General features: G+C 45.2%; 1 protein-coding gene across 2 annotated transcripts in view; it reads right to left on the bottom strand.

Annotated features, from left to right (window-relative positions):
- NUP188 (nucleoporin 188) overlaps positions 1-13,835 on the bottom strand; it is a 49,584-nt gene that overhangs the window by 12,647 nt on the left and 23,102 nt on the right. For both annotated transcript variants that reach the window (XM_082695870.1, XM_082695871.1), the window contains exons 10-25: positions 13,671-13,785; positions 12,842-13,042; positions 11,852-11,941; positions 8,820-8,885; positions 7,765-7,884; positions 7,157-7,283; positions 6,286-6,438; positions 5,978-6,104; positions 5,679-5,766; positions 5,505-5,581; positions 4,814-4,928; positions 3,611-3,731; positions 3,415-3,481; positions 2,187-2,315; positions 1,723-1,862; positions 775-881 (exon numbers count right to left, since the gene is read on the bottom strand). In XM_082695870.1, the coding sequence (XP_082551996.1) occupies positions 775-881; positions 1,723-1,862; positions 2,187-2,315; positions 3,415-3,481; positions 3,611-3,731; positions 4,814-4,928; positions 5,505-5,581; positions 5,679-5,766; positions 5,978-6,104; positions 6,286-6,438; positions 7,157-7,283; positions 7,765-7,884; positions 8,820-8,885; positions 11,852-11,941; positions 12,842-13,042; positions 13,671-13,785 (1,843 nt within the window). The remainder of the gene's footprint in view (positions 1-774; positions 882-1,722; positions 1,863-2,186; positions 2,316-3,414; positions 3,482-3,610; positions 3,732-4,813; positions 4,929-5,504; positions 5,582-5,678; positions 5,767-5,977; positions 6,105-6,285; positions 6,439-7,156; positions 7,284-7,764; positions 7,885-8,819; positions 8,886-11,851; positions 11,942-12,841; positions 13,043-13,670; positions 13,786-13,835) is intronic.

The raw sequence follows: 13,835 nt of genomic DNA, 5'->3' as shown, positions 1-13,835 counted from the left end.
AAAGATTTTATTTATTTATTCGACAGAGAGAGATCACAAGTAGGCAGAGAGGCAGGCAGAAAGAGAGGAAGGGAAGCAGACTCCCCGCTGAGCAGAGAGCCCGATGCGGGACTCAGTCCGAGGACCCTGAGATCATGACCCGAGCCGAAGGCAGCGGCCCAACCCACCGAGCCACCCAGGCGCCCCCCTCTCTCTCCTCTCTTAAGGGAAAAAAAGAAATCAGACCAATGAATACCAATCTGCTCCTAGGGATTCGTGGAACAAAGGGATCAAGTGCACCTTAATTTTCTATGTCACGTTTATAGGTTAAGGTTTCATTATTTTAAAATAAGTCTGTCTTTTGTAATCAGGAAAAAAATACCATCATAAAACAACATTTACGTGTGGTGTGTATGGCAACACAATATGTGTGCTGTGTGTATGACGCGTCACTTTAAAAGTCAGAGAAGTCTTGGGGCGCCTGGGTGGCTCAGTCAGTTGAGTGCCCAGCTCTTGATTTCGGCTCAGGTCATGATCTCAGGGGCATGGGATCGAGCCTCTCATCGGGCTCCATGCTGGGCATGGAGTCTTTGAAATTTTCCCTCTCCCTCTGCACATCAGGTTCCCCACCCCCAGCTCATGCACACGTGGGTGACCTCACTGTCTCAAATAGATAAACAAAATCTTTCAAAGTCAGAAAAGTCCAAGTTAGGTGTTTCCCTTGAAAGAAGGCAGGAGCCGTCTCAAACACCAAGTGAGCTTTCTGGGGCTTTAGCTGATTGAGTGGGAACCTACTGTGGCCAGACGTTTCAGCAGCTGGATGGCCAGACGTGGTAAAGCAGGATCGTGTTTGTGGTAGATGTACTTGGCAAGAACAGCAATGAGGTTGTTCCCATGGGCACCTGAAGCAGCACAGGAAATAGGTTAGACAGCAAGTGTGCCGAGTCAAGCCCCTAAGAGAGGCTGTTGGTCACAAAGGCTCACACACAAGGGAGGTTACTGGCCTCAAGTCCTGGGAAGGCCAGAGAAAATCCAGGGGACCATCCGTTCTTTTTTTTTAGTAGCCAAGGGCATACCCAAGATTTGGAGGTAAACACCCCAATCCAATTCATTAAGAACAGAAAGAGAGACATTTTGAAAAAAAAACAGGTAGTCTCTTACCAGGTTAGAAAAATATATCACACTGAAAAACTACACTGAAATGCACATATTACCAAATCCCAAAATGATACAAGTAGAATACATCTTAGACAGTACCTAACCACCTACTTAAAAATGAGGAAACACAGTCCCAGAGGGATTAAATGAATAGTGTAAGGCCAAAGAGTCAAACTGTCAATATTTACCAGGTACGACCAACCTCTCTCCATGACTGACAAGGAGCAATCTTACCTCCACTATAATCTTATAAAGTAGGCACTACTATTATCCTAATTTTATTGACGAGAAAGCTGAGGCAGAGCTGCTTAATAATAAGCCAAGGTAACACGGCTGATTAGAGCCAAAATCTGAAGTCAGGCGGCCTGACTGTGAACACGGGTCCTTAACTATTATTCTGTCATCAACAGGAGGCAGAAGCAAAGGACGTTCCCACCCTCTTGTTTCTAAGTCCATGATGGGAGCTGGTGATCATTCCCAAATTCTCTCCAGGAGTTAGTGAGAAAATACTGCTGGTCTCCAACAACACAGCCTGAAGTATGCCCTTGTGGGCAGAAGCCCTGCTGGTCAAAGAGCGATACATACCATGCTGTGTGAGAGCCTGCTCCAGGGGGGACACCACATTAGAAGGCGGTTTCAGCCGAATAACATTGTTGGTGACGGAGAATGCCAGTTTCACTGTCTTGATCAGCAGCTGGCCCTGCCCCTGGCCCTCTGCCCCATCGCTAGGGTGCCAAATGGAAACCAAAGTTGATTCAGACAACATGACTTCATTCACAACATATGTGCTCTCATGAATTAAATTCCAACAATAATCCCAGAGGTCAACAGCTTCTGTTAGAGGCCCCAGTCCAAGCTAGGAGCGAGGAGGAGCAATCAGCTCCCTTCGCTGTGTGCCAGTCTACACAGCAGCCACCAGGGTACATAAAGTCTACGTCCTAGGGGAAACAAGACTGTCTTAAAAAGCTACCACACATTAGCTTACACTGGAATTCTTAGAACACGCAGGCTCAGTAAAGACAAACGGGGAAGGGGGCTGGGAGCCCTACCTGCGGGGCTGAGCAGCCATCACCATGTCGATGGTGTCCACCCCGACGCCCATGATATTGATGACCGTCTGCCCAGCTTCAGTGTAGGCCAGGCTGCAAATGCAGAGAGACTGCAGGCTGGGGCTGTGACTGCAAGACAGACACGTTCCAAGTTACCAGGGAGCCACCAAGTTTATGACTGGAAGGGAAGAGCACTCTCCAAACCGAACCAAGGGGACATCAGTAATACAAAGCAGCTCTCTGCCAGATGAACACACTCTGATCACTCTGCTTAAACAGACTTGCTCTTAGGGCCGCCTGGGTGGCTCAGTGGGTTAAAGCCTCTGCCTTAGGCTCAGGTCGTGATCCCAGGATCCTGGGATCAAGCCCTGCATCGGGCTCTCTGCTCAGCGGGGACCCTGCTTCCTCCTCTCTCTCTGCCTGCCTCTCTGCCAATTGTGATCTCTGTCTGTCAAATAAATAAATAAAATCTTAAAAAAAAAAAAAAGTTTGCCTTCAGCTCGGGTCATAATCTCAGGCTCCTGGAATCGAGCTCCATGTAGGGCTCCCTGCTCAGTGGGGAGTCTGCTTTTCCCTATTCCTCTGCCCTCACCACCCCCCAACTTGTACACGAACATGAGTGCTTCTCTCTCTTGAATAAAAGTCCTAAAAAAAAAAAAAAAAGATTTGATCTTAGAAACTACCCTGCAAAGCTATCTTACTGTCTTATCAATTAATGGACAGATTTACTGAAATGAGTAATTATTAATCCACAGAAGAGACTGCACGGAGCCACTCAAACGAGACAGGTCTGTATGAAGTGGCATGGAAATGAAATTCCAGAGCAGTCAGTATAAGCAGAGGAAATCACGTAGCAGAAAACATACTAACTTCGTAGTAATCTCCCAGAGGTAGGTTCAGGAAGGGCACTTTCTACTTCACAATGAACACGTGTTACTTTTGTAAGGATCATAAAAAACAATTTGTGTGTGTGTGTGTGTGCATGCCCACGTGCGCAGTCTCACTGGGGACAAGCTCGTTTCCCCTTCACTTCTCTTCTCGACTCACAGGTAGAAAGGATGCCCTCCAGTGGAAAGCAAATCAGAACCTCAAGAGTACTGAGCTCTGGGCTCAAGCAAGGGGAGTTCTCTGGAAGAACAAGGGGGCTCCGCACAGAAGGCCCTGTCTTCCCATGAGGAGTGGTGGCATCTGGGCACAGCCAGCTCAAGCAGTCACCTCCCCCTTATACCTGCCATGTAAGTCGGCCTCATGGCACAAGTTCAGGATCGCATGAATCAGCTCCAGGATTAGGCAACCTAGACTCCAGAAAAGACACAGGAATGCTGTGGCATTCTGTGCTGACCCGCACCCCGAGAAAGGGGAAGACAAGATCTCCAGGGAGCCTGGAGTTGCTTGGTCTTCCCTGGACACACCGCCTTCCTTACCGATCTGTTCTCTCACACCATGGGAGTTGTACCGCCACTTGTGATAGCCGGGAAGCATCTCCTTCAGCACAAACATGACGCAGGGCACCAGCCCTTGGCTCTGGGTACTGCCCAGCTGCCCCTACAAGAAACCATACTGTGAGGACTTCTGCTATTTAAGGAAGGGTTTTAGCTATCAGAAATTGAATTCGAAACCCACAGGTCCACAAGAAATCTTGGCAAACCCTGGCAAACATTAGTATTCAACAGGGTCCAAGCTGTGGGTTTCTCTGACACAGAGAAAAAGACTAACAAAACGATGTCACCATGTCCCAAAAGGCAGCTATGTGAAGGGGATGGAGGAAGGTTAAATTGGTGTAGGGGAGAGGTACCATAAACATGAAGGACATGGGACCGTCAGGGACAAGGAATGCCGGTTTCATGGTCACGATGCCAGCCACATCCTTTGCCCCTAGAATACCAGAAAGGAGCTCTACTACTCACAGTTCTTTGTCCAATGTTACTCGGTAACAACAGCTTCCTCACCTGTAAATGGGGATTCTTCACTTCTGCATAAACAGATCTTCATCCCTATCTCTACAAAGGGCTATTTCTACCTTTGTAAGCACCTGTTCACTGACCCTCACAGGCAGGAAGTAGGCTGAGTGCTTCTCACATGCGGCCCTCTCCACAACTCTGTGGAGTAGAGACCGTTCAACGACTCCTATTTCACAGAGGTTGTAAAAAGTTCTTTACCCGCCCGAGGCTGATGGAGCAGGCAAAAAGTCAACCTGAAATGTAAACCTAATTCCATCAGACTGCAACATCTATTTTTTAAACTGAGCTGGGATCCATTAATGGATTGCGGAACCAGCTTATGAGAAAATATCCAAATGCCTTTTGCATCGTCAGAGTAGTGCTGAATTGTGACCCTCTGCCTCGGGGGTCCACACACGCGTACGTGTATACGGAGTCGTGACAGAAAACGTACGTACCACCCCGGGCTCCAGTGAAAACAGCTTGACAGTCACCCCATCATATCACCTGCCTCCGAGGGTTACATTACATAAATTAACTCAGGAAAAGTGCCCATCACAGAATGGGTACAGAGTCAATACATAGAAACTGTTAATGCCGTAACTTCAGGACAACTGATGGGCCTGAAGACCTGAGGACCACAGCAGGAGAGACTTTCTCGGATGATTCCAACTGACTCACTCTTACCTTGACAAGAGTGGTGATCAAGCGCAGAAAGGCAATTGTGACCGCGTACTCGCCCTGGGGCTGCTCGCTGTTCATCAGGAGGTTTCCATACCCTCCGGCATTCATCCCCTCCGCACTGAGAGAGAACAGAGGCAGGGGAATCAGGGTGGGGCAATCTCAGGGTTTCCAGAAACTAATCACAGAGCACTCTTGTTATTACATAGATGGCTTGGGCCTCCAACAGGAAATCTCCGCAAAAGAATTCATCAAATCTCAGCTACTTCCTACCCAGAGTGAACATTAAGAAGGTGTTTTAGTGATATACAACCTCAAGAAATCAAGTAAACATCCAAAAAACATCCTTTTGTCTTATAAGTTAAGAGCAGGCAAGGAGAGAATGCTCAGATAGGAAAATGGAGCCTGTGTATTAATAACTGCCCAGCAGGTGAGCTCCAGCAGCCACGAAACAAGGAAAGGTACAGAGTGACTACGGCCTAAGAAAGGGAAGCCAAGTCTCCGGATCTAGTCACTTCCAGATTCTTCAGGTGGGAGAGTTAACTCCCACACACCTAGGGGGGTTGCCACTGGATGAGAAATATATCCAGAAACTTCCAGCGAAGTTTCTTGAAAAGGAACGAAGCTAGCCTGGACCTGAAACGTGTATGGCGCTCCCAGGGAGTACACGCTGCCCAATGAAGAAGACCTGGCTCACCTAATCATCTGACTCATGCTGGAGACCTGGTGCGCCACGAATGGTAAAAAGCCTGTGTGACGAAGATCAGTCCACACCTGACAAGGGAAAAGAAGAGCCCAATGTCCACGTGTCTTCAGGTAGCCACCAGGTGCACCCTTTTTTTGGCTCTTAGGAAGCCTTGGCATCTCTCACCTTTGCTGGGTTCCGGGCAGCCAAAACAGTCAAGCAATTGACACAAGAAGCAATGACATCCACTGGCGGGGAGATCACTGTCGTTAGCCTGGAGAACAGCGTACTCTACTCGGTAAAGTGAATAACACAACTTGTTCCTCCACAAACATTTTCCATTTCTCTCTGCCCAAGTCCCTCCTCTCAGCAAAGACAGAAACACAGAAAGGCCCTCAGATGGGGACAGTATCACACCAGGGCTTCCCACAGAGGAACAAGTATGGATGCTAACCCAGCAGGTGTGCGACCAGATAGAGGCTTACCGCTGCAGCAGCATGTAGATGCGGGACGTGATGGGCAACAGACAGTCTGCTATGGACAGATCCGTGCTGATGACCTTATGCACCAGATCGATGATGGGTCTGACCCGCTGGCAGTGCTGGATTACATCTGTGGGGAAAGAAAGCAAACAATTCCTTCAAGAACATGGAATAGTCTCTGAGACCCAGAAAAACACTACACTCATCCCAGTCCGGATGGTTTTCAATTTTATCTTGAGAGTCTCTGTCCTCCGAATCTAAGCACAGCCATGTTCCGTCCCCACAGTCCTGTCTCCCTCAGCGGACCTGACCTGCAGTGGAAACGACGTGCAGCAGCATTTCGATCTCGCACGTGAAGAGGGTCCAGCTGCTGTAGGAGTACTCCCAGCGTACCAGGTAAGCCCTGTCGTCCAGCACTACTTGGCCCACGGTGCCCTGAGGTATGCGAAGGTTGGTCTGGCCCCCTGTGGGAGAGAGGAAAGGAAATGAGTCTAATATCTGGGGATACGATAGGAAAAAGTGCCTCCTACACCAGACACCAGTATTTAGTCACACAGAGATGTACACACTCTCTTGCTAGTAGCTAACACTGATGGACCAGTTTAAAAACAATTTAAAATTGTTTTTAAATACGCCCTTTTACCCAACAACCCCACTGTGGGGACGCTATGTACTAAAAATAAAGGCACCAGTGTGTGAGGGACACGTACCCAAGGCAGCACTGTGTGTAGTGGCAGAAACCTGACATGGCCTACATGTCCTTTAGAATGAAAAAGATACAAGACTCTGGAATATCCAGAATAATTCTGTAGTTACTAAAAAGAATGGGTCAGATCTGTATATAAGGAAAGCAGCTTGCAGAATGAGTCTAGAAGAGCATACACAGTATGTAAAAGGACACACCAACTCTCAGCACCTACTACCCAACAGCTAAGTCCCAAGAGGCAAACTCAGTGAGGTATAGACTGGTGCCGTGTCTCTCATTACAACGAACATGCATTATTTTTGAAATAAAACAATCCAATGACGTAAAAAAGGGATAAATGCACTCAGTTATCAACAAGCATAGTGAGAGAAGAACTGCTTTAAAGGCAGCTTGCATGAAAAAGTTGAAGCAGCAAAGACGAAGCCTCAAGAGAGGCCAAGGAAAAGAGCTACTGAACCAAGGTCTCTCCATCTTACCAAGAGGATAAAGGAGTTTGGACGTTTGCCTCCGCCAGAGAGTTCCATCTTCGTGGGAGATCACATCATGGGGCTTGTGCTTATAAAGTTCATTGTAGAAAGACATCTTATCCAAGAAACTATACACCTGCCAACATGCAGAAAAAAACACACCTACACGTTTACCTGGGGGACATGCAAGGGGTCCCATGTCCACGTCTCTGCCCTTTAGCCAGACCATGCACGTGGGGACTCCCTAATTCTTGAACCCGCCTCCGCACTCCTTGCCAGCCCTCACCATCCTCTAACGCTGAGCTCAAGGAGCCCTCACTCACAGACAGCTGACTCTCCTGAATGGTGGGTCTTCACTACTCAAATGACGCTGACTGTGTGGCTTTATTAGTTACTCCCTTTTTATGTTTACTGTTAGTCTCTGCCAATGAGATAGTAAGGAACTTTATATTTTGTCCTCTCCCACAGCATCTACAATAGGTACTTTAAATTTAATAGACTTGAGACACTACCTCTGGCAGTGTTCATTCAACTTCAGACTAATTCTTGCTGTGGCAGTGGCACCCACAAACATACCTCCCACACTCTGAATTCAGGCATCTAACCGAACCGCCTACCTTTTTGGCAGTGGACTTCCCTGATACGAGGGCTCGTAGCAATTGCAGAAGTGGGGAGAGGAGATGGGGGAACATCCCACAGACACTGTCCAGAATGATCCCAAGCCCGGAGGTTGGCTCCTATCGTAGAAGGAGAGAAGTCACTGACCACATAATCCACGAATTATAGATCTCTGAACTGCCCAGCAATCATAAGAAAGCCTAAAACCAATCATTTCCTTTAGGCAGACATCACTCCTTTCTAATAATTTAAGACTTCCATATTTCCACTGAAAATGGCTATCAGGACCTGAAAAGAGAACATCACTGCCTCGGGTGACCTCTTCTGGCCATCCTCCCTATAGGAAGACAATAGCATTCACCTCCGCATGACGTGTTTCCAATAAAGTGAAAAGCACCAAACACATACCAGCATTTGGCTACCACACAAAAGCAACAGATCTTCAATCTATACATTGTTTCACGCCACCTTCTCCCAGGAACAGCTTGAGGCCGGATAGCAACTCAGGAAGAAGATAAGACATACAGGCCACAGTACAAAGGAGAATAGATTTACTCATCAGCTGGACCCTGGGGATTCAGGCTGCTGTCAATGCTAACCCTGAGGACTGGTGAGAAACTGTTCTCTCTAAAGCCAAATTCCTATCTAACCAGTTACAATACTCTGACTACTCAGAGTCACAATCTCCCAATACCATGTTCAAGAGTCACAGTAACAATGATGCTTCAGCCTGTCAATGTGAACAAAGACTCGGTGGGTCGGCTAGCGAATATGCTAGTTAATAATACAGGCTACGGATTCAGTCAGCTGAAACTGCTTCCTGATCCTGTTTGTCTAGCTGTGTGACCTTGGGCAAGTCACTCCACATCTCTGAGCATCACCTTTCCTCATATGCGAAATGGTGATGACAATAATTGTATTTACTTCATACATTTTTCTAAAGATTAATGTGAAAAGACATAAATGCTTAATATCAGACCTATCACAAAGTAAGTGCTTGATAAATTCTTTCACTACAAGAGTATCTTAGCATAATTCCCTCTGACACACTTACTGTTCCCCAGAATAGTTCTGGAAGAGAAGGGTCTGCCAGGACTTCACATGCTGTATCAATTACATCCTGTTGGGGGAGGGGGAAGAAAATAGCTTATTTTCCCTCTTTGAACCACTATTTTTTTTTTTTTTTACTGCATTCTATTCAAATAAAAATATCAACAATACTTTCACATACTATGTCAGAAAGAACCGTAGGTTTTAAAAGTAAGATTATAGGGGCGCTTGGTGGCTCAGTGGGTTAAGCCTCTGCCTTCAGCTCAGGTCATGATCTCAGGGTCCTGGGATCAAGCCCCACATCGGGCTCTCTGCTCAGCAGGGAGCCTGCTTCCTCCTCTCTCTCTGCCTGCCTCTCTGCCTACTTGTGATCTCTGTCAAATAAATAAATAAAATCTTAAAAAAAAAAAAAGTAAAATTATACTCTGTCTAGGGTGTATGTTGTATCTGTTATATGCAGTTTGGCAAATTAACCTCTCTGAACTTCAAAATCTTTACCTATAAAATGGTGATAATGTTATCGCTTCATAGTACTGTTGTAAGGACTAAATGAGGTAACAAATGGAGAGGTGGACTATAAATTTTAAGATGCCATGTAAATGTGAGGTATTATCAGGCTCGGCTAAACTGCTCTCCTAGAGGACAAGAATAATGCCTTTTTAAGTTTTTTAATCCTCAGCACCTAGTACGGTGCTTGGCATACGCTGGGAATGATTTTTTTTTAAACAACCCAACTACAAGGACTCTAGCAGCCCAGATATTTTAATACCGTCCCTCCAGATATATGATGAGGTCCAAATATGACCACTAGAATTTTGGCAAAGGATGCAAAGCTTACTCTGTGCCCCTAGAGCTTTGGGAATTGAGTTTTCTGGTTAACACCAATTTCTTTAATAATGGTAAGAAATTTTAATTTTTATCAACTTCACCAATTTCTCCAATTTCCAAAACAAGTCATTAAAAATGAATATAACGACTCAGTTATAAAGAACTCCTCAAACAGCACTTTCTGCTGCAAAGAACCAGGGTTCCTTGGAGAAACAGCATATCCCAGGTCTGGGGCCAGAATCCTGTAAGATAACCCCATGACGGTGGGTCATACCAGAAACAACGGAGCTATCAAAGCACAGAAGCTTTGTTTCAGACACATCCAGAAGCTCATCAAAAAGTTCTTACTGGGGGCGCCTGGGTGGCTCAGTGGGTTAAGCTGCTGCCTTCGGCTCAGGTCATGATCTCAGGGTCCTGGGATCGAGTCCCGCATCGGGCTCTCTGCTCGGCAGGGAGCCTGCTTCCTCCTCTCTCTCTCTCTGCTTGCCTCTCTACCTACTTGTGATCTCTATCTGTCAAATAAATAAATAAAATCTTTAAAAAAAAAAAAGTTCTTACTGGCCAAAGGTGGGGGAGTCTGAACATAAGAATAGTAACTGCAGTGGATTAAAACACAGCTAATGGGGCACCTGGGTGGCTCAGTGGGTGAAAGCCTCTGCTTTCGGCTCAGGTCATGATCCTGGGGTCCTGGGATCGAGCCCAGCATTGGGCTCTCTGCTCGGTGGGGAGCCTGCTTCCCTTTCTATCTCTGCCTGCCTCTCTGCCTACTTGTGATTTATGTGTGTCAAATAAATAAAATCTTAAAAAAAAAAAAAAAAACCCATAGCTAACATGTTTATTTATACCCAGGAGTTCACAATGACATGTAAAAATTTAAAGACCTTACTGGAGTGTTAACCACCTCTGCAGGACGGTAGGGAAAACTAGTAAATATAGGAAAACAAGCATGTATAGTATTCTATACCAGAGTATCAGATACCTAATAGCTAATGAGAGCAAAAAGATTTTTTTTAAGTATAACTGACATACGTTACATTGATGGTAGGTGTACAACATAATCTAATATTTGTATATACCATGAAACAAACTTCTATAGCAACGTTCGAACCAACAAACAAAAAAGGAAACAGAATAGTGTCATTCTGTGACTCCCAAGGAACTAATGGATCTAGACAACCATCATCTAGACAATGATACAGCTTATGTCCACCGCAGTGCAAAGCGTGGGTGCAGATCAAAACTCGACAGAGTTATCGACCAATAATGTACGGACCCTATCATTATTAAAACAAGCTTATAACAAACTTACAACACTTATTAGATAATTAGAAATTTAAATCCTGACTTGTTATTTGAAGATAGTATTTGTTTAGATGTGCTAATGGTTGTAAAGTTTTATTAGCTCCTCTTCTGGTTCATCGAATATTCATAGATGACACTAAATGATGTCAGGGGTTTGCTTCAAAATAGTCACAATAGTCATAGGACAGAAAGAGCACCAACATTTGCTCTCAGTTGATAATCTGGAAGCTGGTGATAGGACCATTTAAGAGCTTGTTACATAATTTTGTCTTCTTTGATATAAGTTTGAAATGTTTCACATTTTTAAAATATTACAGAAGGATATTTATTACACCCACTGATGTTTGGGACAGTGCTCTATCCAAAATGAGATTAAAAAACAGTATATAGGGGCACCTGGGTGGCTCAGTGGGTTAAACTGCTGCCTTCGGCTCAGGTCATGACCTCAGGGTCCTGGGATCGAGTCCCACATCTGGGCTTTCTACTCGGCAGGGGGCCTGCTTCCCTTCCTCTCTCTCTGCCTGCCTCTCTGCCTACTTGTAATTTCTGTCAAATAAATAAATAAAATCTTAAAAAAAAAAAAAAACAAAAACAGTATATACATTGTGATTCTGTTTTAGAGAAGAATCATTGTATTTTTAATATATATATATGGAAGGGAACACAAAAATATTAAGAGCTTGGCCTGTGTGGTGCAATTACACTTTTTTCTTTTTATCAGCACTTTCTGATTTTTTTGTCATTAATATGTATTTTGTATAATACAATAAATGAAAAGAAACAGCAATAAACAAATTAATACCTGGGGTATGTGGGTGTGTGTGATAACGGGTCCAAAGGGATATCTTAGGGATATGACTGCAAAGCCAGGCAGTGTAGACAGTCTCACCAAAGCCAGATACTGACCTGCTGATTGCCCAGTGTGTGCAGCTCCAGCGAGGTCAGAACGAAAGAAAGGAGTCCGTAGACACACATGCCTGCGGTGCTGGTGGTACACTGTATGGGCAAAGGAGTCAGTAACTAATTTGAAAAACAAAACTCTGTCCCCAGATTTAGCATAATCCTACACATTAATACAGTCTCTGTAGACAAATGGGAAGGGAATCCAAGGCTTTGTAATTTTTCTAATTTAGTCCCAAGATCAGGAAGATAAGGGATTTCTCCCTTGAGAAAGCAGGAACCAAAAATATCACCATATCCCCAAGAATAAAATCAAAAGGGCACCATTTTCAAAATGACTAGTTTTCATGGGGAAGAAAAGCAGAACCAGTCCAGAGAAAGGATCAAGAGTCTCTATGTGCTGACACAAACGACGCAGCTGTCTGCATGGTCACCATGATAAATGACCCAGTGGCAGCCAGCAGGGCCTGCTGGCGGAGGTTTCCTGCTCGCATGTCAAAACAAACTCAGTCAACAGTGCCTCTGAAATTAAACCCCAACACGAGACTCAAGAGAATGGCTAATTTATCCCTCTATGGCTGAATAAGTAAGCTCCCAAAAAAGATTTTTCCAGTCAGGGTGGTCAAAGCTGTCCTCCAGATTACTGTGGTGGCACAGTACAGGCCAAGGGTTCAGACTGCACCTCCCACTGCCTGGCAGTATTATTCCGCCAGTAATTCGAGGGCAAATTACATCTCCCTAAGTCTCAATCTCCTAATATGTAAAATAGGATAACAATTCCTAGCGCAAAGTGCTGTAAGGACGAAGCACAAGAATGCGCAGAAAGCGCTGATAACAGTGTCTACTCATACTACATGAGCTACAAAGTCAGAAACAACTGTCATCATCATGCACGTCACTATTACAATTCTCATGACTACTCTCAGGATTCATTCACGGGCTTCTGCCCCGCTCTCCGGCTCTCTCACGCTCCAACACCAACAGCCCGAGCCTCACGTCATTGCCCCCGCCGGCCAGTGAGCGGAGCAGTCGGGTCAGGTACTGAAATACGTTCAGCTGGATGGCTGTGCCACCTATCTTCCGGACAACACTGCTTGTCTCTTCTGGATGCAGGGTGTGGCGGAGGAGAGCCCAGGCCAAGAGCACTGGGGCGTGATGTGGAATGTCCCCAAAAGTCAACATCAAACGGTCCATATCCTGATTAAAAACAAAAAACAAAAAACCACCAAACTAAAAAACAAAACCTGTGTCACTGAAAAGAAAGGGTGAGAGCAAATGTCCTCCATTTGCCCACAGTAGCCCCTTGTCCCACTCTGATAAGTCTACTCTTCCCCAACCCCCATCACACCTCACTAATAAACTCCTCCATTACTCTTCCCTTTCCCCACAATTTTTTTCTTCTAATTTTAAGTAATCTTAATAAATACATGTTCAAATGGAATTTCCTTTAGAAAATTTCCCAATCCTTCTTGAACTTTCTCTGCTCTTTCCCCACTGTCTCTCTAACCACCATGCCATCTGAATATGTTTCCCCTTTGCTCTTCTTGCACAAGGTCCGTAAACAAAGACAATCCCCAGCGGTCCGTCCTTGGGCCTCTTCTGTCCTGGTGCCAACTCTCTGAGTGACTCTATTCATTCTCACAGACTCGACTACGACCAATGTGCAGAAAACTGAAATCTGAGATTTCTTCCAATTAACTTAACACTGTAGAATCTTAAATTCCACCACAAGAAAAATTTTACGTGGCAGTCTAGCTGAGTGGTGAAACACATACTCCTAACTATAAATTGTTTAAAAAGAGAAAGGAAGCCATTCCAAGTTTACCTGACAAATAAGCCCATCCTGGGCAAACTGGTGCAGTTCCCTTCTGTCATCTAAAGCACACTTATGCAAGGATTCAATATCCATGCCTTCCACCAGGATAAGGGCACTGAAGTAGCTGGGAAGAAAAATGGTATCATGGTGTCACATGTGCAACTCTGAACCTTG

Source organism: Mustela nivalis (assembly GCF_964662115.1).
Source record: "Mustela nivalis genome assembly, chromosome: 13".
NCBI lineage: Eukaryota > Metazoa > Chordata > Mammalia > Carnivora > Mustelidae > Mustela > Mustela nivalis.
This window is presented reverse-complemented; position numbering and strand designations above follow the sequence as displayed.